This window comes from Gracilinanus agilis, chromosome 2 (genome assembly GCF_016433145.1).
Source record: "Gracilinanus agilis isolate LMUSP501 chromosome 2, AgileGrace, whole genome shotgun sequence".
Lineage (NCBI taxonomy): Eukaryota > Metazoa > Chordata > Mammalia > Didelphimorphia > Didelphidae > Gracilinanus > Gracilinanus agilis.
In genome coordinates, this window is record NC_058131.1 from 546,264,630 (window position 1) to 546,291,905 (window position 27,276).

The 27,276-nt window shown below is 35.1% G+C and overlaps 1 protein-coding gene across 1 annotated transcript in view; it reads left to right on the forward strand.

Moving 5' to 3' along the window:
* SECISBP2L (SECIS binding protein 2 like) overlaps window positions 1-27,057 on the forward strand; it is a 72,087-nt gene extending 45,030 nt beyond the window's left edge. The window contains exons 14-18 of the mRNA XM_044665186.1: window positions 8,274-8,436; window positions 10,013-10,233; window positions 11,248-11,402; window positions 18,742-18,961; window positions 26,258-27,057. Coding sequence (XP_044521121.1) covers window positions 8,274-8,436; window positions 10,013-10,233; window positions 11,248-11,402; window positions 18,742-18,961; window positions 26,258-26,928 — 1,430 coding nt within the window. The 3' untranslated portion in view covers window positions 26,929-27,057. The remainder of the gene's footprint in view (window positions 1-8,273; window positions 8,437-10,012; window positions 10,234-11,247; window positions 11,403-18,741; window positions 18,962-26,257) is intronic.
* Window positions 27,058-27,276: the final 219 nt, after the last annotated feature.

Genomic DNA, 27,276 nt, shown 5'->3' on the forward strand with positions numbered 1-27,276 from the left:
ACAAGTTATCTACAGGATAAATTGGAAACAATTAATAGATTGTAGACACTAAAAATTAGAGGGGTTGGAGAAGGTTTCTGGTAGGATTTAGTTGGGACCTAAAGGTTCCAGGCAAGGACCTTTAAAGGAAACCAGGCAAGCCAGTAGGCAGAGATGAGGAGGGAGAGCATTCTACACATAGGGGATAGCCAGAGAAAATACTCAGAGGCAAGAGATGGAGCATTTTGTTCATGGAATAGCCAGGTCATCAGAGTCACTGGATCAGAATATGGAGAAGGAGGAGGGAAGAAGTAGGAATAAAGTATAAGAAGACTGGAAAGGTACTAGGGAGGTACATTATAAAGAGCTTTGAATGACAGGATTTTGTATTTGATCTTGGAGGTGATAGGGTGTGGTGTGGTAATTTTTACAGTTATTTTCCTTTCAAGCATTACTTTGGGATGTCTTCTATGTTGTAGTGCAAATAGGGTGCATATCAGCCCTGCAAAGCCTTACTGGAGAGTTTCTGACAGTTGGAAAAGGGTTTAGAATCCTGAGGTGAGTCAGTTGACCCGGGGGACTCAATGAGAGTAGAAGGGTCAACTGGGCTCTATTCTTTGGATTGAAACCTGGTTTATATTCTGCAGCTTTTTTCTTAAAATTTGTTAGCTTAATTATTTCCTTTAGATCTCCCTAACCTCCCTTATTCCCAATCATCATTTTCCCTTCCTAAATTTCTTGGGGTTTTGTAAGGAGGGTGGATCTTCGGGTTAGCTTTCAAACTTGGTAGACAGAGTTACCCTGTAGTCAAATAGGGCTTACCCTTGTTACAAATTATCTCTTGAATTATTGTATCCAACTTTCCTAATCCTATAGGCTACAAAACCCTTTGGGGTGAGTTAGGCAGGTCCTATATCAGTCTCACATTCTTGTCTCTCTCCCCTACCTGAAGCTTTCCCTAGGTGGCTGTTAGAGTTACCTTGTACCCCTCCATCCCTTCCAGTCAACCCTAAAAATCAATAAACCCTGTTTGTCATTTAATCAAACCTTTGGCTAGTTCATTAGTTGATTGATAAGAGAGAGGGAGAAGGGGAGAAAGGAATAACATTGTTCTTGGGTCGTGAAGGGAATTGGAGGTGTCCATTTTGGAGGAAGTACAATCTTAATACTTCCTCTGAACTCTTCCTTTGTGAACCTGAGAAACTGACTAGCAGCCCTCTAGTCAGTTTCAAGCCATTCTTGGCTGGCCCTAACCTTTGTCTGTAGAAGTGCCCTTCCTACTCAAAAGGCTCAGTCTGTTTCCCTTTAGTGTCTCTGTCTCAAACCTGTGTCCCAGTCTGTGTCTCTCAGGCTGTAGCTGTCTGCCCTTGCAACTCTTTATACCTCCGTGTTTATATTCCCTAAACTCAGTCATTCCCTTACTTCTCCTACCACCTCAATCTACCACCTTCACCATTGTATCTTCTTTGCAGGGCTGATATGCACCCTATTTGCACTACGATGTTTAGAACAGAATGGCATGTGAAAAGTGAAGAAATAAAATGAAAAAAGATTGATTTGTCTGTAGTTGCATAGCTCATCAGTGTCAGAAATGGGACTTTTTTTTAACCCTTATCTCCTGTCTTAGTATCAGTTCTAAGACAGAAGAGAGGCAAGTTGTAATTAAGGTTAAGTGATTTGCCCAGGATCACACAGCTAGAAAGACCCTTAGACCAGATTAGAATAGAAATGGGACTTTGAAGCAAGTCTTTTGAATCCAAATCTAGTGCTTTCTCCCATATCACAGTTGACTCCTCGTGCTTATAAATATGCACCAAATATGGTGAACATCCAAGATAATAGTGTTATGTCTCACTAGTATTTCAAATTCAACATGCCTTAAAACTGAATTCTTCTTATTCTTCAAACCAATTCCAACATTTTTCCAAAGAGTAGTTGCCTTTGATTTGACCCTTTCATTTCACCAAATCATGCAGATTCTTGCTTTCCAGTGTTCCTCTTATCTTTCACATTATATGTACTATGCAGTGCAGATGGCAAAGAAATACCAGGGTGGATAGGATATGAAACATACTTAGGAGGTGAGAGCCATCTAAACATAGTGAATCTGTCTGGGAAAGCCTTTCTATCAAACAGCTCAGCCTCCATTCTGGAGGCACTGAGAATTTAAGTGACTTCTCCAGAGTTACATAGGTGGTAATGGTTAGGAACTTGAAAATAGATCAGTAGAGGAAAGGAAGGAAGGAGGGAGGAAGGGAGGAAAAGAAAATAGATCCTTGAAGGCAAGGACTTCCATTTTTTTTCCTTTTGTATCCCAGGCACTTTAATAAATGCTTCTTGATTGATTCCTCACACTGAGACCAGCTCTCTGTTCACAATGCCACAATCCTGCAAAACACTGCTGGCAGATTAGTCTTTGTCTATCATAAATCTTCATATAGGGTTGTGGGAATAAAGCCCACACTTTCCAGTTAAATTCAAGGCCTCTTTAATTTGGCCCAATTTCACCTTTTCATTCTTCTACTACTTTCTCATCTCAACCTTCTACCGCAGCGAAACTTGTTATTCACTGTTCTCAGAATATGTCTTGATTATTTCAGTTTTCTGCCTTTGCATATAGATTACCCTCTTCTGGAATTCCCAGTTTTTACTTTGCCATCTGAATCTTGCCCTTTTTTAGAGTCATAGAATGTTAGGGATCAAAGACTTCAGAAGCCATTTTGCCCATTCCAGAAGGGTTTAATGTTTTGCCCAAGACCACAGACTTGATTAGTGGTAGAACTGAAACTAGACACAGGGTTATTGACTCCCAGCTCTGGCTTGCTTGAAGTCACATAATTATTGTGTGATGGGTAGTATAGGACCATTATTTTTGGTACAGATTGCTCCTAACTGTGGGACATCAATTAATCCTATCTCCCACACTGTAGCAGACATATTTTGAAATAGAAAGAAGTAAATATCGTGAATATGAGAATGGAATGTGTTTAGATACTATAAGAACCTGTATTGCTGACATTGACTGAGCATAATCTCTTCCATGATCTTTTTTTCTGAGTTTCCTAACCAATAGTCATTTCTTCTCCCTCTGAAATGATATAGAGAACTTCCATACTCTGTATATTACATAGAGTTGAGACCAAGACTTTTGGGATACCATGTTTTAACATTTTTTTTGTGCATACTTATCTCCCTTACTACTGATCTGTATGATTGAGAGGAGACATAATAGTTTATAATGTTTTTGTGCTCTATACACAATTTTGTGTGCTCTGTACATAACTCAAATAATTCAAAAAGAGGTTGATAAAGTACTTTCCTCACATTGCTCCTGTAATGTATATAGTACTTGTACAACTCTCATTTTAAAAATAAAGAAATGAAAAGTCAGAGATAGTAAGTGTTACAGCTAATAAGTATGTCAGTATTCAATACAAAGTCTCCTGACTCTAGATCCAGCGCTTATTCTGCTGTAATACATACCTGATCTCTACATTATTTGCTATTTATTTTGTGTTCATAATTTTTAATATCTCATGGCATATTTTATATAGTAGAATATATTTTATATCTTGTAGTGTATTTTAATTATAATCATTCTAATAAAGTTAGTGGCTTAGTGGATAGAACACTGGGCTTAGAATCAGTTAAGCTGGAGTTCAAATCCATCTTCGGACACCTATTAGCTATGTGACCCTAGGCAAATCACTTAACCCCTATTTGCCTTAGTTTCTCAACTATAAACTAGGGACACACTGGAAACCACCCTCGTATCTGTGCGTAAAAAACTCATAAAGAGTCAAATACAACTGAAGGACTGAACAACAATGGAGATTTGATAAATGTTTGACTTACTAGTTGAGTGCTTTGCTTTTAGGAAAGATTTTGCAGGTAAAGTGAGCTTTAATTGATTCACCTATTTATAAAACATATAAGATACAGAAATAAGTAAGACCTATTTCCTGACCTATATAATCTAGGATGATGAGAAAACATACATACCTACATAAATATATATATGGCATAGTACAATATATTTATATATTCATTAATTTCTTGATAAACTACAGTTTATCACATAAGATATAAAGTGCTATATTTATTTGGAAGGAGAAAGATGATGCATGGCTAGGGTGAAAACTTTATGGAATAAGTAGCATTTTATTTACTAAGTGCTGACTGTCTAGCATTGTGCTAAGTGTGGAGAATACAAACAGAAAAAGTTTCTGCTCTCAAAGAACTTATATTTTAGTTAGGGGAGATAATGTACATCAGAATGAAAAATAGCATTGTGGATGGAAAGGCTCAGTGATTGTAGAGTGCAAATGATAAGTCCTAATCTGTGTCAGTGCTTAATTATCAGGGCAGGTGGTAAGGCTTGGTGGGCGTCTGTTTTACTAGCTAGCTCTGTTCAAGTGAGAGTCTGACGGCAGCCATTGTGTGAAGGGATTCCCTTAACTGATGATCTCCACATGAGCAGTATTTAGACTGGAGCCATTGGGGAAAGAACTCTTCCTCTAGTTCAATAACTTCTATCCTCTGGCACCCTTTGATGGGCTCAGGGTGAAGGGGGAATCATTGGAAGAGGGGTAGAATTTCAAAAGATGATAGAAAGCTGTTAGACTGCTGGTGTTATAAGATACTTTGGGTAATAAATCATATCAGAAGAACAGGAAATGGGAAATGTCACGGTCAGCTTATTTGGGACTGAAGGTGGATACATATGACTAGCAGAACATGAAGACCTTTAGCAATAGTCAACTGGTTTAATGGCTTGAAGCTCAATTTTGTTATGAGTTTGAAATTTGAGAAAAAAAAATTAAGATGAGTGTGTTTTGTTGAAGAATTTACAAGATTAAAGTAGTACATGATACTTGACAGTAACTTTTTTGATAGAAGCAAAGAAATTGGGTAAGAAAATTCTGTAATAATGCAAGTTAGAATTTTAGGATGACCTTTTTGTGTTAGAATGAAAAGGAAGTAGTAGATTTATGCAGTGTCCCTTGGAACAAGAGTAGCATAATTTCAACTTTTGACTAAGTATGAAAAAATGATTACTCAATTCAGGTTTAGTCTAGACTCTAGGAGACCAACTAGTTGGTGGTGTCATCAGCAGCAATAGAACGCCATATAATACAATAATCTCCACATAGGAAATTGACATAGATATCAAGTTCACATCATAAAAAAATTATAAGAGAACAGGAGGAACTACCTTTCATAATAGAATTCTTAACCAAACAAGGGATAGAGGTAATCACAAAATACAAAATAGATAATTTCAATTACATTAAGTTAGAAAGTTTTTGCAAATGCAACAAAAGAAGCAAAAATAGGGGAAACTTTAAATTGTTGGGGTTGGGTAGAATTTTTAGATCAGTTTTCACTGATAAAAACAGAATTGACACAAACAAAAAATTTGTTATTCAAAGAAGTAGAATTGATCCAAACATTTAAGATCAAAAGCCATTGCTTAGCAGAAAACTGAACAAAGAAATGAGTAAACAGAATTGCAAATTATCAATATCCATGTGAAAGTATGACCTATATCACTAAGGAAAAGTTTATAAATTAAAAGCAAGTCCAAGTTTTTAAACTGTCACTTTATAAATTAGCAAAGGTGACAAAAACAGAAGCAATATTGCAAGGTGGAATTATGAATTAGGCCAACTATTTTGTAAAACAATTCAGAATCACATGAGAAAAGTTACTTCTTATATTCTTTGTTATTAATTACATGGTATTACAGAATTATATGAAAAAAGTTGCTATGTTTTTATGAGGTAAAAATTGTTACAGATTACAGAATTACGTGAGAAAAGTTACTAATCTGTTCATACTCCAAAGACATAAAAGTACAGAAAGAAAATTTGAACACTATGGCATTTTTTTTGTGTTAGCAAAGAATTGGAAATAAATTGGGTGTCCATTAACTAGGGAATGGTTGAACAATCTGTATTATATGAAAGTAATATACTATTACTGTGCAATAAGAAATGATGAGAGGGAGCAGAGCTGGTGCCTGAGTCAGGAAGGTGTGAATTGAGGGTTTGTTTCTGATGCATACCATTATGTTTACCCAGCCTCTCAGACTTTAAAGCAACGTTGTAAGAGTCAGAGAAAGGTCCAAGTGGCTGAATTGGTAAAAAGAATCACCACATTGGAAGTTCTCTACACTAATGAAATTTCATATCTGGACCAAAAAATAAATTATTAATATGAAGAATTCAGAGAAGCATGTGGATATTTATATTTATTAATATGGAGTGAAATAAGCAGAACCTGTACAATAGTTCTGACTGATTACAGTAATATAACTGAAAAGAGTACTAAAAAAGAAATGAAACTTTGATATATGGAAAACAAAACAAAACAAAATGGTCCTTGAGAACAGGTAATAAAAAAATCTCCATCCTCTCAGCAGAGATGTGGGGTTTTAAGGGCAGAATGTTGCTCAGAATGTCAGCTGAGGTCACTGTGTTTGTTGGTTTTGACTTACTGTTTTCCTTTGTTATAATGGAGAGTTTAATTTATGAATGGCAGAAGTGGAGGTGGAGGAATATATCTGCATGTGACTAATGTAAAAAAAAAAGACAACAATTTATCTTATTTGTTAAAAAATAATAAAAAAAAACAAACAGTATAGTGAAGAAAATAAGAAATTTCTTTTACTCTGCCTAAATTTATATGGTGCCCTATCATCTAGAACAAGGCTCAGAAAACTCCAGCTCATGGGCCAAATCTGACCTGCCATCTGTTTTTTACAACCCACAAGTTAAGGATAATTTTTACATTTTTAAATATAACTATTTAAAAATAAAGTATGAGTTATCCCTTAAGCTGAAGAGTTCAGATTTGGGAGATAAACAGAAAAATGAATTAAAACAATCACTTGAAGGAGAAGACTACCATTAAGCAACTGGAATAGAGTGAAAAACAAATAAACTTTATTTTAAAAATGTAAAAACCATTTTTAATCTTTGGGGTTTAAAAACTGTAGTGGACTGGATTTGACCTGTAGACCATAGACTACCAACTTGTGATCTAGAATGTTGATCTGATATTGTTCTAGAGAGCAAGGGGTGCTGTTCTATAGATTAGTTCATATATGTCAGTGGAAGATAAGATTGCTGAGTAGTTTAGATATAGCTGAACAGCAAAAACTGAATCTAGGAGGGAAAATGAAGTCAAATTGGGATTGATAAAGAAGGAACAGCTGAAGGAGGTGCCTCATTCAAAGTGAATACTGTCTTTAGAAAGAAAAGCCACTAAGTTGGTCAGAAAAGTGTATGGTTGACTATGCCAAAGGTAACAGTAGTTACTTATCTTTCTATAATTCTTTATGGATTATAAAACATTTTCACAGGATAGTATCTTATTCAAGAGTTCTGGGAAGAAAGGACCTAGAAGGGGTAATATTAGGTTATTTTCTGTATAAAATAGTGGATGTTGAAACAAGTAAAAGGCAGCCAATTATAAATATCAGTATGGGTAATAGCATTTTCTATGGGTTTAGTTATTAAGGAAAAAAAGAAAAGTAATCCTAGGAGGAGAGCGATAGCATTAGAAGAGTGTGATTTATAAAATGGAAAGGTCTGAATGGAGAGGAAAATGTCAAATGGAAAGGAAAGAATCAGGCAAAGTTTCATTTTGTCAATTGACGCAAGTATTTTGAGAGGGTAGAAGAAGGATGGGAAGTACGATGGGGAGTTCAAGTAGTACGTAGAGTGAATGAGTACATAAAAATAGTTGTAAAAGAATACAAAGATTAGAAGGGTATGTAGTATAAATAAAGCATATTTTTGTCAGTAGTTACATTATATGGCTTTATTTGTACTTTGTTCTGTTTTGGGGAGGTTAAGTTTTTAAATCAAATAAAGTGGACCAATTAAAATCAGACAAATAGTTGAGGAGAATAAATGTTTAAAGCAATACAAAGGAAAAGCTAGAAAATGGTGAATTATGGAAAGGGAGTCAATGGCTGAGGGTTTTGACATCTTTCATTCTTAGAAATAAATACTCAAAGTCGTCAAATTTTAGATTCTAACATCTTTGCCTCAGTATTTCTATACAGACTAATTTGAGGACATTGGAGAATTTGAAAAATTATTCATATAGAAATAGGAAATTTTAACTTAGTATAAATTTTTTTCTTTTTTATAATCGAAATGATATTAATGCATTGTTGATAATTTCTGGACATTTTGAAGATATAACCATTTGCCATATTAAAATTTGTATAAGAAACTTTTTAGAGTTTGGAAAGATTTTAAACTAATTTTTTTACATTTCAGATACTGGACTAAGTATGCCTAGTGATACTTCACTCTCTCCAGCAAGTCAGAATTCGCCATACTGCATGACACCTGTGTCACAGGGCTCTCCTGCCAGCTCAGGGATAGGCAGTCCAATGGCATCTTCAGCAATTACCAAAATCCACAGCAAAAGATTTCGAGAGTAAGAGCTTAGATATTTTTTTTATTATATTTTTCTCTGCTGCTTTGTGAAATAGTTTGCTAATAGTTCATATGAAAGGTTACAGTGAGCTCAAGTGTCTCTTTGATCTTATAGAATGCAGTATCATGATGGAAGTCCTGAATTTAAACATTATTATTTTATTGTTACTGTGTATGCTGGCCATACAAGAGTATGATGAATATAGAATTTTATTTTCATTGAACTCTGAATAAAATTTGCCTTTACTTACTTTGATATCCTTTGGAAATACATATTTGAAAAATTATTTTTAGTGAATAATTTCATCAGGTTAAAGTATTTACCTATTTCATCAGATACTAAAATATATTTCATATAGAAATAATTTAGTATTACTCTTAGGATTATCTTGCATTTTCCATGAAATCATTTTGCTATTGTATACTTTTATCAATCTTTGAGAAAAACTCTCTAATTTACTATAAATTATGCTTCTGGAGGTTTTCAAAATAGAGCTTTCTATATAAAACTATATTTTTTTGTAGATCTTTGTTAGGTTTTCAAAACTAGCATATAAACTGTTAAGCAATGACTGTTGTACCATCATCAGTGTGTCACCTGAAAATAATCTCCTTGGAAGCATTAGTAAATAATGCAATGAATGAATTACTTCCTAAAATGAAGGGGGAAAGCCTAGTTAACTAGCTTAATTTTGTATGTTCAAAATGTTGCATTTTATACTCAAAATCAGCTCATTTTATATTTTATGAACTTGCCAATCCAATTATATTTTTTATTCCTGTTGAGTAGGCTTTTGCTTTATACATTCTTAAAATTTCTTACAATATAAAAATGGCGGTTTGCAGTAGAGAATGGGACAATAACTTTACCATTTTATTAACATACTATTTCATCATTTTGTCTGTCATAAAACTAGAAATTGCTCATTTTAATTGGAAAAATACACTACCCTCAGATCAAGTCAGTTTAATTCATTTGTTACATTAAAATCCCCAAAGAGCTTAACATTTGATTGGGATCCTGTGGTTAAATATTTAATAGAAATAATTTTTTTAAGTATAAAAAATTTTTAATTTTAATAACAATTTCCACATAAATTTTCTGGAGTTACATAATCCAGATTTTCTCCCTCTCTTCTTCCCTCCAGAGCTGGCAAGCAATTCAATCTGTTATACATGCATTATCATGCAAAACATTTCCATATTATTTATTTTTGTGAGTGAATAATCTTATAAAACCAAAACCTGTATTGGATATTATCTGTCATCCAACCAAAAGACAATTGGAACTGTAATTTGAAAACAAAAAGTCCAATTCATTATTTTGTGTTTTTCCTCTTTTTATATATAAATAGGAATTGCTTGAAGGATTTAAGTTTCAATATTATTTTAAAAAATCAAATCTAATATACTTTTCCATTTGTTAGATAAAGGAAATATTTAGTTTAACATTATAGTTAAAGTTTTCTATAGTAAATGTTTCCTAAGTGTCCTTGTATGGTGAAAGAAAGATGTGAGAAAATAAACTTAGGACCAATTTTCAGAGATAAACTTGTTAAAAACATTTTTCTTAACAGGTACTGTAATCAGGTTCTCTGTAAAGAAATTGATGAATGTGTGACTCTGCTTCTTCAAGAGCTTGTTAGTTTTCAGGAGCGCATTTACCAAAAGGATCCGGTAAAAGCAAAAGCAAGAAGACGTCTAGTTATGGGCCTTCGGGAGGTTACCAAGCATATGAAGTTAAACAAGATCAAGTGTGTTATTATTTCTCCCAATTGTGAAAAAATACAGTCAAAAGGTAGGAATGTGGTTTGCCTACCTATTGAAGTGCCTAGGTATGTATGTGATTGTAGTGTAATTATTTAAGTTATATAGTGGGCTACATAGTGAAGGAAGATGTGACTATTTCTCAGTTGATATTGTGTTCAAAACCTGGATATTTATTTATAATTTGGAGCTTCTATTTCAAAGAAAATATTCATTTTTGTTAATGAAGATATGCATTTACTCAATCAACCCTCTTATGATAAAAAATTAGAAGAGTGGTTAGTGCCATGTATTTTAACCTATTTGAAGCCATCTACTTTCCTGACTATTCTTTTTCTTCTCCACTTTCTTTCTTCTAAAAGGAACAGAAAGAATGTTCTCTTTAACATCACTGATAAAAGTTTAATATTATGAAATATCTTGTTACAAACTTAGTATGTATGGAACAAATTCACTTCCGCCTTTTATATACATTGTTTGCTCTAGGAGCAGAGAAGTACCATTGGCTTTCTTTTGCTCAAATGGAATAGATTAACTGTAGGCTTGTCCATATATCATACTGGAAATATTTATCTATGATTTTCTTTATTACTTCATAGTATGTTTACTAATTGAGTTAAGAACTAGAGAGAAGGAATGTTTGTCTATTTATAACAACAAACTTATTTGTAGTTTAATATGAAAAGTTAAATGCTTGTTGATTTGAAGTTTATTCAACTCCCAGGCACTTTGCTAGGCAAAAGATACCTACAAAAGACGTAGAAGAAAAGAATCCTACCTTTGAGAAGCTTACAGTTTAGTTGAGAAAACAAGATATACATACATGGAAAAGATGTAGAATAGAAGGTAATAAATACTATTGATGTGAGATTTTATGGTACATTGTGCTATAGGAATTTAGAATCAATTAAACTACTTTTTTTCACTTTTAAAAACTGAAATATTAGCTCAATTTAGGACATATGGAATATTAGCAAGTAGAATATTAGCTCAGTTTAGGTTAAAAAATTACCTGACTTTGTGAACTCGATTTTTTTTTCTCCAGGTGGCTTAGATGAGGCACTTTATAATGTTATAGCTATGGCACGGGAACAGGAAATCCCCTTTGTCTTTGCACTTGGACGGAAAGCTCTGGGTCGCTGTGTGAACAAGCTGGTGCCTGTCAGTGTTGTGGGAATTTTCAACTACTGTGGTGCTGAGGTAATGAAAATTCAGAAGATAAACAGTTATTTTTAGCATATTTTGGGGGCACATGCTAATGTAATATTTGGGTATTTGACAAAATGAGTTAATGGGATCAGTTAGATGGCTCAGTGGATAGGGAGCCAGGCCTGGAAATGAGAGGACCTTGGCTCAAATTTGGCCTCACACACTTTGTAGCTGTCTGACCCTGGGTAAGATTCTTAACTCCAGTTGCCTTTCCCTTATTGCTCTTCTTCTTTGGAACTGATATTGATTCTGAGACAGAAGGTAAGGTTTTTTTTTTTTAAATGAATTGATGAATTTCAAAGAATGAACAAAGAACACCTGCATTATTATTATACTTTCCCTACAACCTTGAGAGCATCTTTAAAAATAAAGAATAAATCCATTTGCAGCAATTAGTAGATTAAATCTACCTCTGTTGAGGCAGCTGGTGGCACAGAGGCTAGAGCACTGGGCCTGGAGTCAGTTGAACTTAAATTCAAATGTGGCTTCAGATATATTAAATGTGATTGTGGCCAAGTCACATAACCTGTTTTCCTAAGTTTCCTTAGTTGTAAAATGGGAATAATATCAGCTACCTTGCTGATTATGAAGATAATTTTTTAAGATATTTTTTAAAAGCACTTGGTACAAAGTATGTTCAATCTAAATACTTATTCCTTTCCCTTCCCCTAAATCTATAATATTATGGAAAGCAGCATTATTATTTTACCTTATCTCAAATTGCTTGCTAGAATGTATTTTTCTAGTAGTGTTTAGTTATTAAACTCCTCAATTTATGACAGAGGATATTACATGTTTCAGGTATGTGATTATTTTAGCATACTGAATTTGTTGCAGTGTAGCATTAGAGAGACTAGCTGGCTACTTATGATTTGCCTCCTGAAACAACTGATTTGTAAACTGGAATCAATTTAAAATGAGAAATATAATGGCCAAGTAGTCCAGCATGCTTGTCAACTGGTCAGTGCATTCTTTCCCAATAGAACAACATTGTTTGCTGCTACTTTTCATAGCCAAAGGATGTTGGATGATTTTATGGGATTGTGTCATCACATAGTGATATTTTATTATATACTCTTTTCCACAGTAGTGAGATATAGCTGGAAATAGACAAGATTATGAATGCTGTCAAATTAGAATACCTTCTTCCCTAGACTCATTGAAGTTTCTAACATTTGGAGTCATTCTTGACTTTAGCCCTTCATCCTCCATTCTGAAATTTCTCTCACATCTTTTCTTTCCTCCTACATTGCTATCATCCCTATTTTAGCTCCTTCATCCCAATCTCTTACATGATTGTTTTATTTTTGGTGCTGCCTCTTCTCTCTCTAGCTTATAATGACCTAATCATTCTCCCTCACTTCAACCTTTCCCATTATCTCTTAGGCTACTGCCAAAGTAATTTTTGTATAGCATCACTCTGCTAAAAGCAAACAAAAAACTTTGTCATTCCTCATTGCCTGTTTTTTTAAACAATATTTTTTTTATTCTAGACTTTAAACACCAAGAAAGAGAATGTCTATACATGTAGCAGGACACAAGAGGAGGATTCTATATGAAATTGTGATTCTCCATTTCATATCACTTTAAAATATGTATATAAAAATTCTGCATGTTATTTTCAAAATGATTCCACTTGTGCTTCCTTCTGAACTTTCTGTTCTCTTTGCATTTAAAAAAAAATTTTACATTGGCTTTCTTAATTTTTTTTTTGTCTTCACTATATAATCCTGACTGCTTCTGCTCCCCCAACAAAACAAAAAAAAAACCACCGCTTTCATATAACAAATCAACCTACTCAAGCAAAAAAAAAATACACACAATGCCATAGCCAAAAATCTGTTTTTTTACCTTGAGTCCACTTCTCTGTCAGGATGTAGTTGACATGCTTTGTTAGAGGTCTTCTATAGACATGGTTGGGCATTGCACTGATCAGAGTTTTAAAGTCTTTCAAATTTGTTTCTCGTTATAGTGCTTTTGTTTTTATATAAATTATTTTCTTATTTCTGTTATTCAGGATTTTCTGAAATTTATCTTTTTCACAATTTCTTATGGTATACTGATATTCCATTACATTCATATACCACAACTTATTCATCTATTTCCCACTTGTCTTCTAAGGCTATTTATGGCACCCCCCCTAGATTTGAGATCTTTGTTCCCTGACCTCTTTTTTTTTTTGGTGTGTGTGTGTCCCACTTAAGGATTGGGAATTTTGTTGTGCTTATGACTATTCTCACTCCAATATTAGCCTCCTTCTTAAGCTTCCATATTCTCAATTGTTTTCCTTTTGAGTTTGATACATTTCTACATCCAACTTTATGTGTGTATCTGTGTGTTCCTCACTCCTTTGTTCATTTTGGATAAGAGTAAGATTTATCTGATGCCCATCCCTCATCTTCTTTCATGTTTTTGTGTTCTCATGTTCTCTAGTTAGGGCAGATGTCAAGTTCTGCCACCCCTCTTTTTACCTCTTTTCTACACTAGACCATTCTTATCATTCTCCTTTCTTTTTCATTACTTCGAACCCTCTGAAAAAACCAATCTACTTCCACAATCTGTTTTTCTTAGTTAACTCTCTTAATAATGTTTGAAGATGTTAAGATTCTGAGGGGAACCCTTGTTTGTTCTTTTCTCAGAAAACATTCTACTACTAAATTGTCACATACCTTCATCCAGTTTCTAAAATCAAATTATCTTTCTAGGGCTCTCTGGACCCATGTTTGTACTTCAGAGTTCCTTCTTAGCTCTTGTCTTTTCTTCAGGAATGTTTGGGAAGTTCTCTATTCCATTAAACATCTAGTTTTACCTCCCTTAGGATTATGTTATTTTGCAGAGTAAGTTATTTTGGTTGGAACTTTCCTTTTTCCTTTTAGAATATTTTATCCCCAAATTCCTTCTGGTGTTTAGTAGAAGCCTGACTATAGATTCTTGGGATTTGAATTTATTCTTTCTATCTGCAGTATTATTTCTTTGATGTGGAAACTTTGGGTTTCAGTTATTACATTCTGGGACTTTTCTTTTTAGGCTTCTTTCTAGGAGGTGATGGATTGACTTGTTCTTTAATTTGCCTTCTGGTTTTAATAGATCTGAATTGTTTTCATTTATGATTTCCAGAAATGCAGTGTCTGAGCCTTTTAAAAAATGAGGGTTTTGAGAGAATTTGGCGACTCCTAAATTTTTCTCTCTTTGATCTTTTTTTCCAGGTCATTTGTTTCTTATATCAGAAATTTTATATTTCCTTTTATTTTTTCAACCTTATGATTTTGTTCTGATGTTTATTGTTGTTCCATGAAGTCATTGATTGTTTGGTCCTATTCTTTTTTCAAGTTCATTTCTTGGGTAAGATTTGCTACTTTCTCTTTTAAGCTATTCTATTTTAAATTGGAGTGAGGCCAAAGCAGGGCAACCAACCGTCTCAGAAGCACAGCAGGAAGAGAAGCCTGTCCTTGGGAAAAAATTCATTTTACAAATGAGGCATACAGGGTTAAGTGACTTGCTCAGGGTTACACAGCTAATAAGTGTCTGAGGCCACGTTTGAACTCAGGAAGATGAGTTTTCATAAATCTAGCCAACACTGTATCCAGTGTACCACCTAGCTGCCTTCTAGTTTGTTAGAATTAGGTAGATCATACCTTATAGTTTAAAGCCTATGATAAGATGCAGGAACTACTACATTTCCTTGAAGTAGACAGTCAAGTCTAAAGAAGGGAGGTCCTGAGTTCAAATGTGGCCTTAGACTTAGTTGTGTGACCTTGGAACCTCCATTGCCTTACTCCTTACTGCTGATTCCAAGGCAGAAAGTTAAGGTGGAAATAAGGAAGTAACAAACAAACAAACACAGAAATAATCACACATATCTCATAGTAGATAATTTCTTGCAAAGCATGATTTTATGACCTTATTCCCTACAGTTGAGAAATTCCAGCTTCCTTCAAGCCTTAGCTCAAATCTTACCTTCTGAAGAAAGTCTTTACTTGATTCTCCTTAATGCTTTTGTGTCTTTCCTCTGAGATTATTTCCAATAGGTTGTGTACATATCTTGATTTACATAGTTGTTTTCATAGTTTCCCCGTGAAATTATGAATTCCTTGATTGGAAAGAAAATTTTTGCCTTCCTTTGTAGTCTTGCATGATTAGCTCAGTACCTCACAAAGAGCAGGTTTTTAACAAGTTTTTAATTAACTGACTGCTTATAAAACTTCAGTTCTCTTTTCCCTAGGATATAGTACAAATTACTTTGCCACTTAAAGCCCTTTGTATTCTTAATTCAGCCTTGCTTTCTGGGCTGATTAGATTTTACACATACCTTTATGAACTCTGTAGTCCCTATACCCTAACTTAGTTAATATTCTTTGTGTATGATATTTCGTCTCTATAACTTTGTAAGTGTAAAAATTAATGGGTGGGCCAAATATATGAAAATTATAAATCTTTTATTTATAAAAGAGGTGAAAAGAGTGAAATACAAAAGGATAGAAAATACATGAGCCTATCTAACTAAATATTGTTCCAATGCTTGGCTTAGCCAGGACTTGTTAACCTTCCATCAGAATTAAACTATCTCCAGAAGACAGGAAGGAAAAACCAGCTATCCACTCACCCAAGTTCCCTCCAAGAGGCAAGTCAAGACAAATGACTGGAGCTGAAGGGTGACTCCTGAGGCCAACTTTCTTCTTTGAGCTGACCTTCTTTCTTGGAGTTCATTCTCCACTAGACTGCACTTTACCAGACTGCTTTCATGGCTTTTATAGTGGTTTCCTGTCCCTTTTTACAGGGGCCAATCACAGCTTCCAAGTTGTCTAAGCACTGCCCAGGGGGCAGTGTTTGTGGGAACTAGTTTGCACCTTCTAGAGGGGTGAATATTCATCAAAAGGGTTCACACTTTCTGAGAGTGTGAACAAATTTCTGACTGTTGAGTTAGAAAAAAGGGTTGAACTCTTCAAGTATCCTGCTGGCTTCTCACCTAGCACTAGGTAGGGTGTGAATTCAGTAAGTCAGTGATGGGCAAATTTTTAAAGAGGGGGCCAAAGGAAAGGAAATGCTCACCTGTCAGTCTGTTTCTAAGGCAGCTCTTTCGAAGTTTTATTGTATTGTATCCTACTCATTGTATTCGTCAGATTGGGAAGAATGTCCTGCAGCTGAATAGAACATTTCAGGGGGCCCACATCTGGCCCAGGGGCTTAGTTTGCCCATTACTGCACTAAGTGGTTTCCGAGCTCTTCCACCTAGTTTAAGCTTGTGTTGATTCTAAGTTATTGCGAACCAAAGTGTTAACTCCTAGGCAAAGAGAACAGAGGATTCTTTTTTCATGAGTGTAAACTCAAAGAGAACCAAGAATTTCCTTTTACAACTTTCAACACCATGACTTTGAATAACCAAGGCCCTATGGTTGATGTGTGTATTCCCTCCTCACCTCTACCTCTTAGAACCTTTCAAGACTCATCTTGTATGATATTTCCTACACAGAGTCTTTCCTGACTTGCCCAGTTTTTAGTCCTCCTTTCCTCTGAAATGATTTCGTATTTATTTTGTATGCATTTCATGTTTTCTTGTCCTTTAAGATAATGTTTTCTCTAGTATAATGTAAGCTTCTTGAGGGCAAGGATTAACTTGTTTTTGTCTCCAGCACTTGGCACAGTAGACACTTATTTAATAAGTATTTGTTGAATTGATGCTATTTAAAACCTGTTGTCCCCTGTGCACTAACTCTCTGTATTTATGAGACTAATTTGGGAACAAAAGAGTGTAAGGGGAAAAATTATGGTTCGACTGAATATTCAAAGGGGTGGTCGCCAAGGAATTGATTCAATTCCTAACGAAAAACTCAAGTCAAAATGACTTTATGGTAGTTTAATTACAAATAGGAAGAGAGAGCAAAAGTAAGAAAATCAGAGAGAGGATAGGGCAAGATATCTAACCTAACATGCTAAGTATTTTGCTCCAGCCCCTGGCTCAACCCAGGGAGGGCTAATTAGTCCTCAACCAGAGGGCCTCAGCCTTGAGCGGAGGCCTGGGGATAAATAAAGCAAAGGCTTCAGTCACGAAGCCTCTCTTAAAAGGAGAGTCCCTTCAGAAAAATCCAGAAAAGAGTCAATCTTTTTCACTCACCACATGGTAATTCAAAGGGAGAGATTTAAGAACAGTCTCACCAAGTCCAAGGTCTCAGCCAGAGCTCCTCTGGGTCCATTTCAAGGCCAAAGAGAGCCAACTCCCTGGAAGTCTTTGCAATTTATCCAGACCATTTCTTTCATTACTTCCTGTGCCTTCCTCCCATTTTACACGTACCAATTACAACAAAGGCTTTGCTTAGGACTGCTCAAAGGTCAGTCAGTCAATTCTGATTCGTCACTCACTCTTGCACATGTGAGTCACAGACCTCCCCCACTTGAAGATTAAGGGTGGTGTTTATACTTTTGGTGATTTGATCTAGAAATGGGCAGGATAGAATTAATCCCATCTTCACAAGAGAAGGAAAGCATTATGACTTTAAGAATAGAACCTTTTAAATAGAAACAAATCCCTAGATTAGTAATTAGAATTAGGTGTCCTGGCAGTATCCTTTGCAGTACACCTACTTGGGGATTTGGGGGGGGGGGCGGGGGAGGGAACAATATATCATTCTTATAGTAGGCGCTGAGTAAACACTTATTGAAAGAATACATTTATTTGTGTTACAGACAAGTTGGTCAACCTTTTTCACCTGAACTATTTTTTTGTTTCATCAGAATTTAAGGAAATGTTTATTGTCTAATTGATCAAGAGAATATTCTGCCCATAAAAATTACTTGTACTTTTGAAATGTTTATTTGATTGGTTTTCCTACTTCTTACCTACTGTCCCCTACTTAACCACTTACACATACCTTAACTTTACAGTTAAGAAACTATTAACCATCTGACCAATTTCTGTCCTTTTCTAATATGGGACAATTTTTGGGGGTTATTCATGGCATAGTATTTGTGAGCATACTTTTGTGTATGTGAAAATCTGTGTATATTTTTGTGGGGTGAAGATATATGCACATAAGTGCATGCATATATTTATATATATATATATATATACACACACTTATATATGCACTCATATATATATACATGTATGCCCATACTCATAGATATACAAATTAATACATGCGTTAGGGAGTTGGTTCATTAGGACACTTGATCCAAAAATGTGCCAGAATTAAATATAACTTTCTTCTTTGAATATACTGTCTCACAGTATATCTTAGCTCGATTAAGGAAAATAGTGTAGATGTTTTTTAATTAACTTGAATAAAACTGTATAGCAAGAGAAAGTATTAACTAAAATCTGTTTTTCTATTTAGAGCCTGTTTAATAAGTTGGTAGAATTGACTGAGGAAGCCAGGAAAGCTTATAAAGACATGGTGGCAGCAATGGAACAAGAACAAGCTGAAGAAGCCTTGAAGAATGTTAAGAAGGTTCCCCACCACATGGGCCATTCCCGGAATCCTTCTGCAGCAAGTGCAATTTCTTTTTGCAGTGTTATTTCTGAACCCATCTCTGAAGTTAATGAAAAAGAATATGGTGAGTGGTTTTATCTATTAATTTTAACTTAAAATGTCTAAAACCATTTTTAGGGGTAAATTACTCATTTGCCTTGATACAAAGTAGTAATTTTAAAGTTTAAAAAAAATTCTTCCTTCTTCTTATTCTGTTTATAGCAGAATCAATTGCCCAAAATTAAAGTTAGGTTTCTCTTTAAAATACTACCTTTTTTTTTTTAAACAGGAAATAAAAAATTAGGGGCTAAGATTGAATAGGTAGATGGGATTATAGTTTAATTGCTATTCTAGACTTCAACATTATTTAGATTCACATACAATTATTTCTAAAAGTTCTATAAAATCATATATAATGGTGGAAGGGACGTTAGAGCTATTTAGTTCAACGTCCTCATTTTAAAAATGAGAAAACTGAGATCCATAAAAGTTAAGTGATTTATACAATGTCACAGAGATAGTATCTGACAGAGCTAAGATTCAAACCAAAGCCTTCCCCAAATCTATTCCTTTGTTCACAATACCACATAAGTCTTGGGAATCAAACAACATAAGAATGTCTAGCAATCCAACTATCAGGGTTCTTGAGCTGACCCCTAAAGTTGTGTGATTTCCAGCACAGTCATTGCCTTTCATCTCTTTTTCCTTTCTGGAAATACTTTCCTTAGAGACCTAACCCCATGGATACTGCTGAATGATTTATTCAGTTTTTTTCTTCTTATTGGAGGATACTTGTTGTTTTCCTCCCTGGACTCCAAGATATTGCTCTTCAGAATTTTTTCTCTTCTTTTGTCATTTCAGTAACTAGTCTGCTTCTCATGTCTATGTCTGAACCTTTACCCTACATTTTGGTAGTGTGGATGACTAACTCCCTAAACTTTTCTGACTGAATCAGAGTAATGAGTCATTCTTAGATACTCTATTCAGGACACTCTTCTAGATACTCTCTTTTCCCTTGACTTCTGTGACACTACTTTCTCCACATTCTATTCCTGCTTTCTGACTAATCTAATCCTTCTTATTTTTCTTTGCTCATTCATCATCTGTTTCCAGGTTCCTAAGTAAGGATGTTCACCAAGACCTTTTTGGTGATCTTATTTGTTCCCGAATGTTCATTTATCTCTGTTCAGGTCACTCTAATATTATATATATATATATATATAGTCAGTCCAAAGGCCTTCGGGACATCTCCCACTGCGCATCCCATTGATGATGACTCAAACTTAGTATGTCCAAAGTAGACATCCTTATATCAGTCTCCTGCTCAGAAACCTTCTTTGAAGCTCCCTACTGCCCACAGGGTAAAATACAAACTCCTTTGGCATCACTAAGTGTCATCTTGCTCTAGTGTACCTTCTCCAGTTTTATTTCTAGTTCATGATTTATTTGTCCTAGATAAGTGAGATAATTTGCTGTTGCCAAAATTCAAAATTCTCTCTCCCACTCCTGTATATTCATGCAGGTTGCCCTCTTATGACTTTTGGTGCACTGGTTTTTTAACTCCACTACTTAGATTTCTTTACTTCCTTAAAGGCTCAGATCAGGTGCTACCTTCTTCTCAGTATTTTCTTTCATCCCTTCCTAGAGTTCTTTTTCTGATTTCTCTTCTTCCATGCTTCCTCCTGTTTATTAATTGTTTAGTTTAAATCAAAGCTTTAGTTCTCAAATTATAAACTATCAGGTGAAAACTTTGTGTTTAAGGGCAAACTTTTTTTTTTAAAACCCTTGTACTTCGGTGCATTGTCTCATAGGTGGAAGATTGGTAAGTGTGGGCAATGGGGGTCAAGTGACTTGCCCAGGGTCACACAGCTGGGAAGTGGCTGAGGCCGGGTTTGAACCTAGGACCTCCTGTCTCTAGGCCTGACTCTCACTCCACTGAGCTACCCAGCTGCCCCATTAAGGGCAAACTTTTGAGGCAGTTAGGTAGTCCAGTGGATAGAGTATAGTATTGATACTAAGACAGAAGGTAAGGGTTTAAAATAAAAGGGAAACTTTTGATTTAAGACTTTAATTGGTTAATGATGCTGTTATTATCCTGTTTCTCTTCTACAAAGAGCACCAGAAGACTTAAATAAAATGGCTTTAAAAAATTCCTCATAAAATTTTTGTTACTCATGCTAAGAAATTTAAATAATGGGGAAATTCTGTGTAATAAGAAATATTACTTAGGTTTGATATCTTCTAAATAAGTTTCTGGGTTATAGACTTTATCAGACTAAATCAAATAGTGTTTTAGTCAGTCTTAACTTAAAAATTCTTTTTTTGTTTTTTTTTTAATAGAAATTTCCAAAACTCATTTAGCCTCAGCATATACATACATACATATATACATACATATATATATTATATAAAACTATAGACATGTTGATTGATGCCCAAAAAGCCAACAGAGTGGTTTAGATTTGTTGGTGTACCATTGTAGGCCCAGGAACAATAGAATAATGAAGATAATATTAAGTTCAGTATATTTAAGGAATATAGTATGAAGTAAAAGATGAAGGAAGAACTAGCAGCAATGCAATGATACAGGACAATTCCGAGGGACTTAGGAGAAAGAAAGCTATCCACATTCAGAGAAAGAACTGTGGGAGTAGAGACACAAAAGAAAAACATTTGCTTGATCACATGGTTCAATGGGGATATGATTGGGTATGTAGATTCTAAATGATCACCCTAGTGCAAATATTAATAATATGGAAATAGGTCTTGATCAATGATACATGTAAATGTAAAGCCCAGTGGAATTGCTCATAGGCTACAGGTAGGGAGAAGGAGGAGAGGAGGACAAGAATGTGAGTCATGTAACCATGGGAAAAAATTCTAAATTAATTAAATAACTACATTTAAAAGAAAGAGGAAAGAAGATGGGGGAAAGAGGTGAGATTGTACAACATTAGTTTGATGTGTTAGCTTGAGTTGGATAGATACTAACATGACAAAGATTTTGCAACTCGGGGAACTAGGAAGATCATAGTGTCAGCCTGGTTGCTGTGGAAAACTGGAACAGGAAGGAGGGGAAACAAATGAATGATAATAGAAATACAATATGACAGAAACATTCTTTAGGGGGGGGAATGGAAAATTGCTATAAAAAAATAAAATTACCCATATGAAGTTTAGAAACAAAAAAATACTTACTGGAATTCCAGAATAAATGTGCCCCAAGAAAAAGTGAACAAGTATCTTACAGGAGTTACCAATAGAAAGTCAAAACCTAAAGAAGCTAGTTGGAGAGCCAGGATTTATTTTTTGATGACATTGCAAAAGCTGTACTTGGGAATGGGAATTATAACTAAGAATTAAATAAATTTTTTGAAAAAATTGTTAATGGTAGCTTAGGAGACATGGCAGTTGCCATCAAGTTTCTTTTTTTTCTTTTTTTCTTTTTTTATTTTAATAAACCCTTACCTTCTATCTTGAAGTCAATACTGTGTATTGGCTCCAAGGCAGAAGAGTGGTAAGGGTAGGCAATGGGGGTCAAGTGACTTGCCCAGGGTCACACAGCTGGGAAGTATCTGAGGACAGATTTGAACCTAGGACCTCCCGTCTCTAGGCCTGGCTCTCAATCCACTGAGCTACCCAGCTGCTCCCTGCCATCAAGTTTCTGAAGAACTGTTATATGGAAGCAGGGCCAGACTTCTTTTTCTTGGCTACAAAGGACAGTGAATGATAATAGCAATATATATAAATTACATTAAAAATGCCATTCTAATGTAAGAAAAATTATTATTTGCTATTTGAAAATGGAATGGATTTATAGTATACAATCAGAAGATTGTATAAACACAGGCCAAGCTACTAGAATATAAAATTAAAAATAGGATCTCTTAAATGTACATAACCTTTTAGAACAGGTGTTATTAACTTAAGAGTTTGTAATCTTGTTTTTAAAAAATATTTTTATAATTGTAATTCAATATAATTGGTTTCTTTTGTGATCCTAATTTATTTTATCCACTTAAAATATTCTTATGAAATTGGAAGGCTTCACCAATTTGCTACAAGTCCATGATCTAAAAAAAAGACTATGAACCTTTATATTAAAAGAAAAGCAACATGGCCTCTGCAAGTAGAAATTAAGTCTGAAGTAGTTCACCCAAGCAATTATTTTTTCTAAACTCTTTCCTGCTGTCTTAGAATCAGTACTGTATATTGGTTCCAAGGCAGAAGACTGGTAAGGGCTAGGCAGTGGGGGGTTAAGTGACTTGCCCAGGGTCACACAGCTAGGAAGTATCTGAGACCAGATTTGAACCCAGGGCCTCCTGTCTCTCAATCCTCTGAGCCACTCAACTGCCCCTGACCAAAGCACTTATTGGGAGTAAGAAAGCATGTGGTCCAGAAAGAACCAGTAGATACAATTTATTTAGTTTTTAAAATCTTTTGCCCTATAATAAATTACTTTTATTTTTTAAAGCTACAGTGGGATTGATGGGAATTGTGGTGTTAAGGAAAGAAGCTGATTTAAATGTAGGAATAAACTAAGTAGGGAGAATATAAAACTTTGGGGGACCCCTAGAGATATCACAAGAAGATTTTATTTAGCATTTTCATAAATGATCTAGAATAATTTATGAAGTAAAATCTCCAGTTTTGCAGATGACATTAAGCCCTTTCACATAAAATTGTCAAACCTCTGGAGGAAAAATGTTAGAACAGACAACTGTATGAGGAGAAGGAAAAATAACAAATTATACTTGCTTAAATGAAAATGTTTTGCTTTGGCCAAAAAAGCCAGATAAATAATGGGAACCATTGGATATGGGGCAGAAAATATTATTCTGCTCTTGTAGCATTTGGAATTGTAGAACATCCTCATTTTGTACATCTTCAGACATAGCATATAGGAACAGTACAAAGAAGGACAACTCTGAGGACCACAAGGAATGATAGGCCTCTGATATGTGTAGAGAGACTTGAAAGAAAATTCAGTGTTATCACACGCATACAAAATATTCATTCCTGTCCATGCTGCTATTTTTCCTTCGTCTATTAACCTATCCATGCTTCATATCTCATTGTGTCCAGGAAGCCATCCCTAACTGTTCTAGCCCATTACTCTTTTCTCTCACTTGTCATGTATTAGTCACTCTTACATACATTTTGGGGGACAAAAGGGAGGGACCATTGCCTAGGATTGCATTGGTTTAAGGGAACTCCTAGCATGGAAATTCCTTCACTGCTGCAGACCAGGAACTAGTCTTAGAACAATGCCTGGGTCATTTGGAGATTAAATGACTTGCTAATATATATGACAGAGGCAAGACTACAACTCGGACCTTCTGATTCCAAAGCTAGTCATCTATTCCCTATTTCATGCTGCTTCTCAATGCACATATTAACACTTTTAAGTTGATTTTACTTATTTCATGTATTTTTGTCTTGTTTTCTCAGTTGGCTTGTAAACTCTTTGTAGGCAAAGGTCTTATCTTTTTTCTTCCTCAGCACCCAGCCTTGGTGCTAAGCATATAATAGTTGTTGAATAAATACTGGTGTGAGGGAAGGGCTCAAAGAGGTGGAGGCTTCAGACTCTTGTCTCTTATGCTCTTAACTTTCATAGTCTACCCTAGAATTAGTATGATCTTCAGTTCTGCTCCCCTAGTCCTCAGTTGCTCTGGATGTACCACTGCTTTCTTCTATATTGCCCAAATGTAGAAGACACCACCTTTTGAAATAAATTTAAAAGGAGTTTACATGTTCCTGGGTGTGGGATTGGGGAATGGTACAGAATGTACACAGTTAAGTACATACAAGATAATTTGAAGAGGAAGAGAGCACTAACTACAGAGCAGGAATAATGAAGGAAGGCTCCAAATAGAAATTGGCCTTTGGGTTGAATTGTGAGGGAAACTAGAGATGTTAAGACTAGAGATGATGAGGTAATTCCAGGCATAGGAGTTATACTATATAGAAAAGCACAGAGACAGAGACAGAGGCAGAAATAACCAACAGGCTTGCTTGCCTAGAAAATAGGATATCTAGAAGGGAGTGATATGAAATAAGGCAGATGGGAGCCAGTTTGGGGAAACTTCTAATCAATTGGTCAACAAGCCTTTGTTAAGCACTTAGTATGTGTCAGGCACTATGTAATCAGTGGGGATACAGAGACAAAAATGGAACCATTATATACCAATAAATACTAGATAGCTAAAGGAAGGGCACTAACTTCTAGGAGTAGAAGGTGGGGGAATCAAGGAAGAGGCTTCAGGTAGTGCCAAGCTAAACAGCCTCTTTATTTTATCTTAAAGACAATTGGAAACCATTACATTTTTTTGAGCAATGGAGTTTAAACAAATCTATGTTTTAGAAATATTAATTTGGTAACTGTGTGGAGGATGAATAGGAGAGAGTTGGCAAAAAAAGAGATACTTATTAGGAGAGACTTGCATTAGTTCATGTGGAAGATCATGAGTAAAAATCAAATCTGTAAGACTTGGCTACTAGTTGAATATAAAAATATAGGGGAGAGGGAGTAGTCAAGGATGACCTTCAGAATATGAACCTAGGTTACTGGATGGTGTATTTTTTTAAAATAGAGATGAAGAAGATTGAGGGAGAAGTTGATTAGGTGAAAGATAATAAATCCCATTTTAGACATATTGAGTTTGAACTGCTCATGAAACATCCAGTGGAAATAAGCATTAAGCAAGTGGAACTGGTGTTCAAGGGTCTCTATGTATGTATATACACACATATTTAAGTCATTTGTATAGATATAATCCTTGAATATGTGGAAGCTGATAAAGTTACCAAGAGAACAGGTAGGAAATAGATAAAGATCCAGCAAATGACACAGAGAAGTGGTCAAGTGGTCAGACAAGAGACCAGTTTATACAATCCAAGGAAGAAGGAGATATTCAGGAGGGAAAGGGGATGGTTGACAGTAACAGAAATGTTAGAGAAGTCAAATAGAATGAAGATTGAGAGAAGCCATTGGTAACTTTGGAGAGAACAGTTTCAGTCTAGGGGCAGGACTGGAAACTACGTCACAGGAGATTAAAAAATAAGTGGGAGATGAATTAGAAGCAAGAAGTGTCAGAATAACTGCCATTTATATAGCACTTTAAATCATGTTACCTATATAATCTCATAATAGACTTCTTGGAGGTCTCTTCAAGCAGAAGCTGCCTGACTAGATGCCTTTTGGGTATAACTTGAATCAGATGCCTGCTGAAATCCTTTATTACTCCAGAATTCTTGATTTCTGCATTATGAACCAATATATTCTTTAATTTGTTCAGTTCTTTTCCTTACTTATGGTTCTGGAGAGTTGACAAGTTTTAAAAGAACCTTTTATTGAAAATATTTGTTTTACTACTTACAGAAACAAATTGGAGAAATATGGTGGAAACTTCAGATGGACTAGAAACATCCGAAAATGAGAGAGATACTTCATATAAGGTCATTTCACTTGAAACATCCAATAAAGTTCCAAATGACAAAGTTCTTGTTAATAAACAGCTACCCTCAGTGACTACTGGTGGCACTGCCTCAACTACAAACCCTGGGAAATGTACAGTGAGTGACAAAGAAGAAGTGAAGCCGGATGACCTAGAATGGGCATCACAGCAAAGTACAGAGACAGGATCTTTGGATGGGAGCTGCCGAGATATTTTGAATTCTTCTATCACCAGTACTACAAGTACTCTTGTACCAGGGATGCTTGAGGAAGAAGAGGATGAAGATGATGATGACGATGAAGATTACCCCCATGAACCCATATCTGTAGAAGTGCAGCTCAACAGTAGGATCGAATCATGGGTCTCAGAAACCCAGAGAACTATGGAAACCCTTCAGCTTGGGAAAACCCTTAATGGAGCAGAGGAAGACAATATAGAACAAAGTGGAGAAGAAGAAATAGAGGTTCCAGAGCAGACAGATCCAGTAAATGACAGTGAGGAATGGACTGCTGATAAACAAGCAAGCAGTGTCCAAGAGAAACCCAACAGCTGTAATTCTCCTAATAAAGAACATTCTGATTCTATTACAACATAAAAAATGCATAACTCAGGAAATTAAAAAATATATACATATATATATATAAATTAACTGTGTAAGGGTTGCAGCCATTACCTTTTATGCTTCATCTCAACATTTTGCACTGTTAAATGTTTAATAAGTGTATTTAATTCCCAACAGAAATATTTTTGTAGTTGTCTTTGTTACTTGTTTCTTTATGATCTGTAGCTTAGCTTTTAAGTAACATCAAAATGTATTTCTAAGAGCTATCTATGAAAAATTTGGCAGATTAGTTCTAGCTTTTTCTGTGAGAGAAACTAATATTAAAAGAACAGTTTTAAAGGGAAAGATTTTTAAAATGCCTACTTAGGCTCATATTTTGAA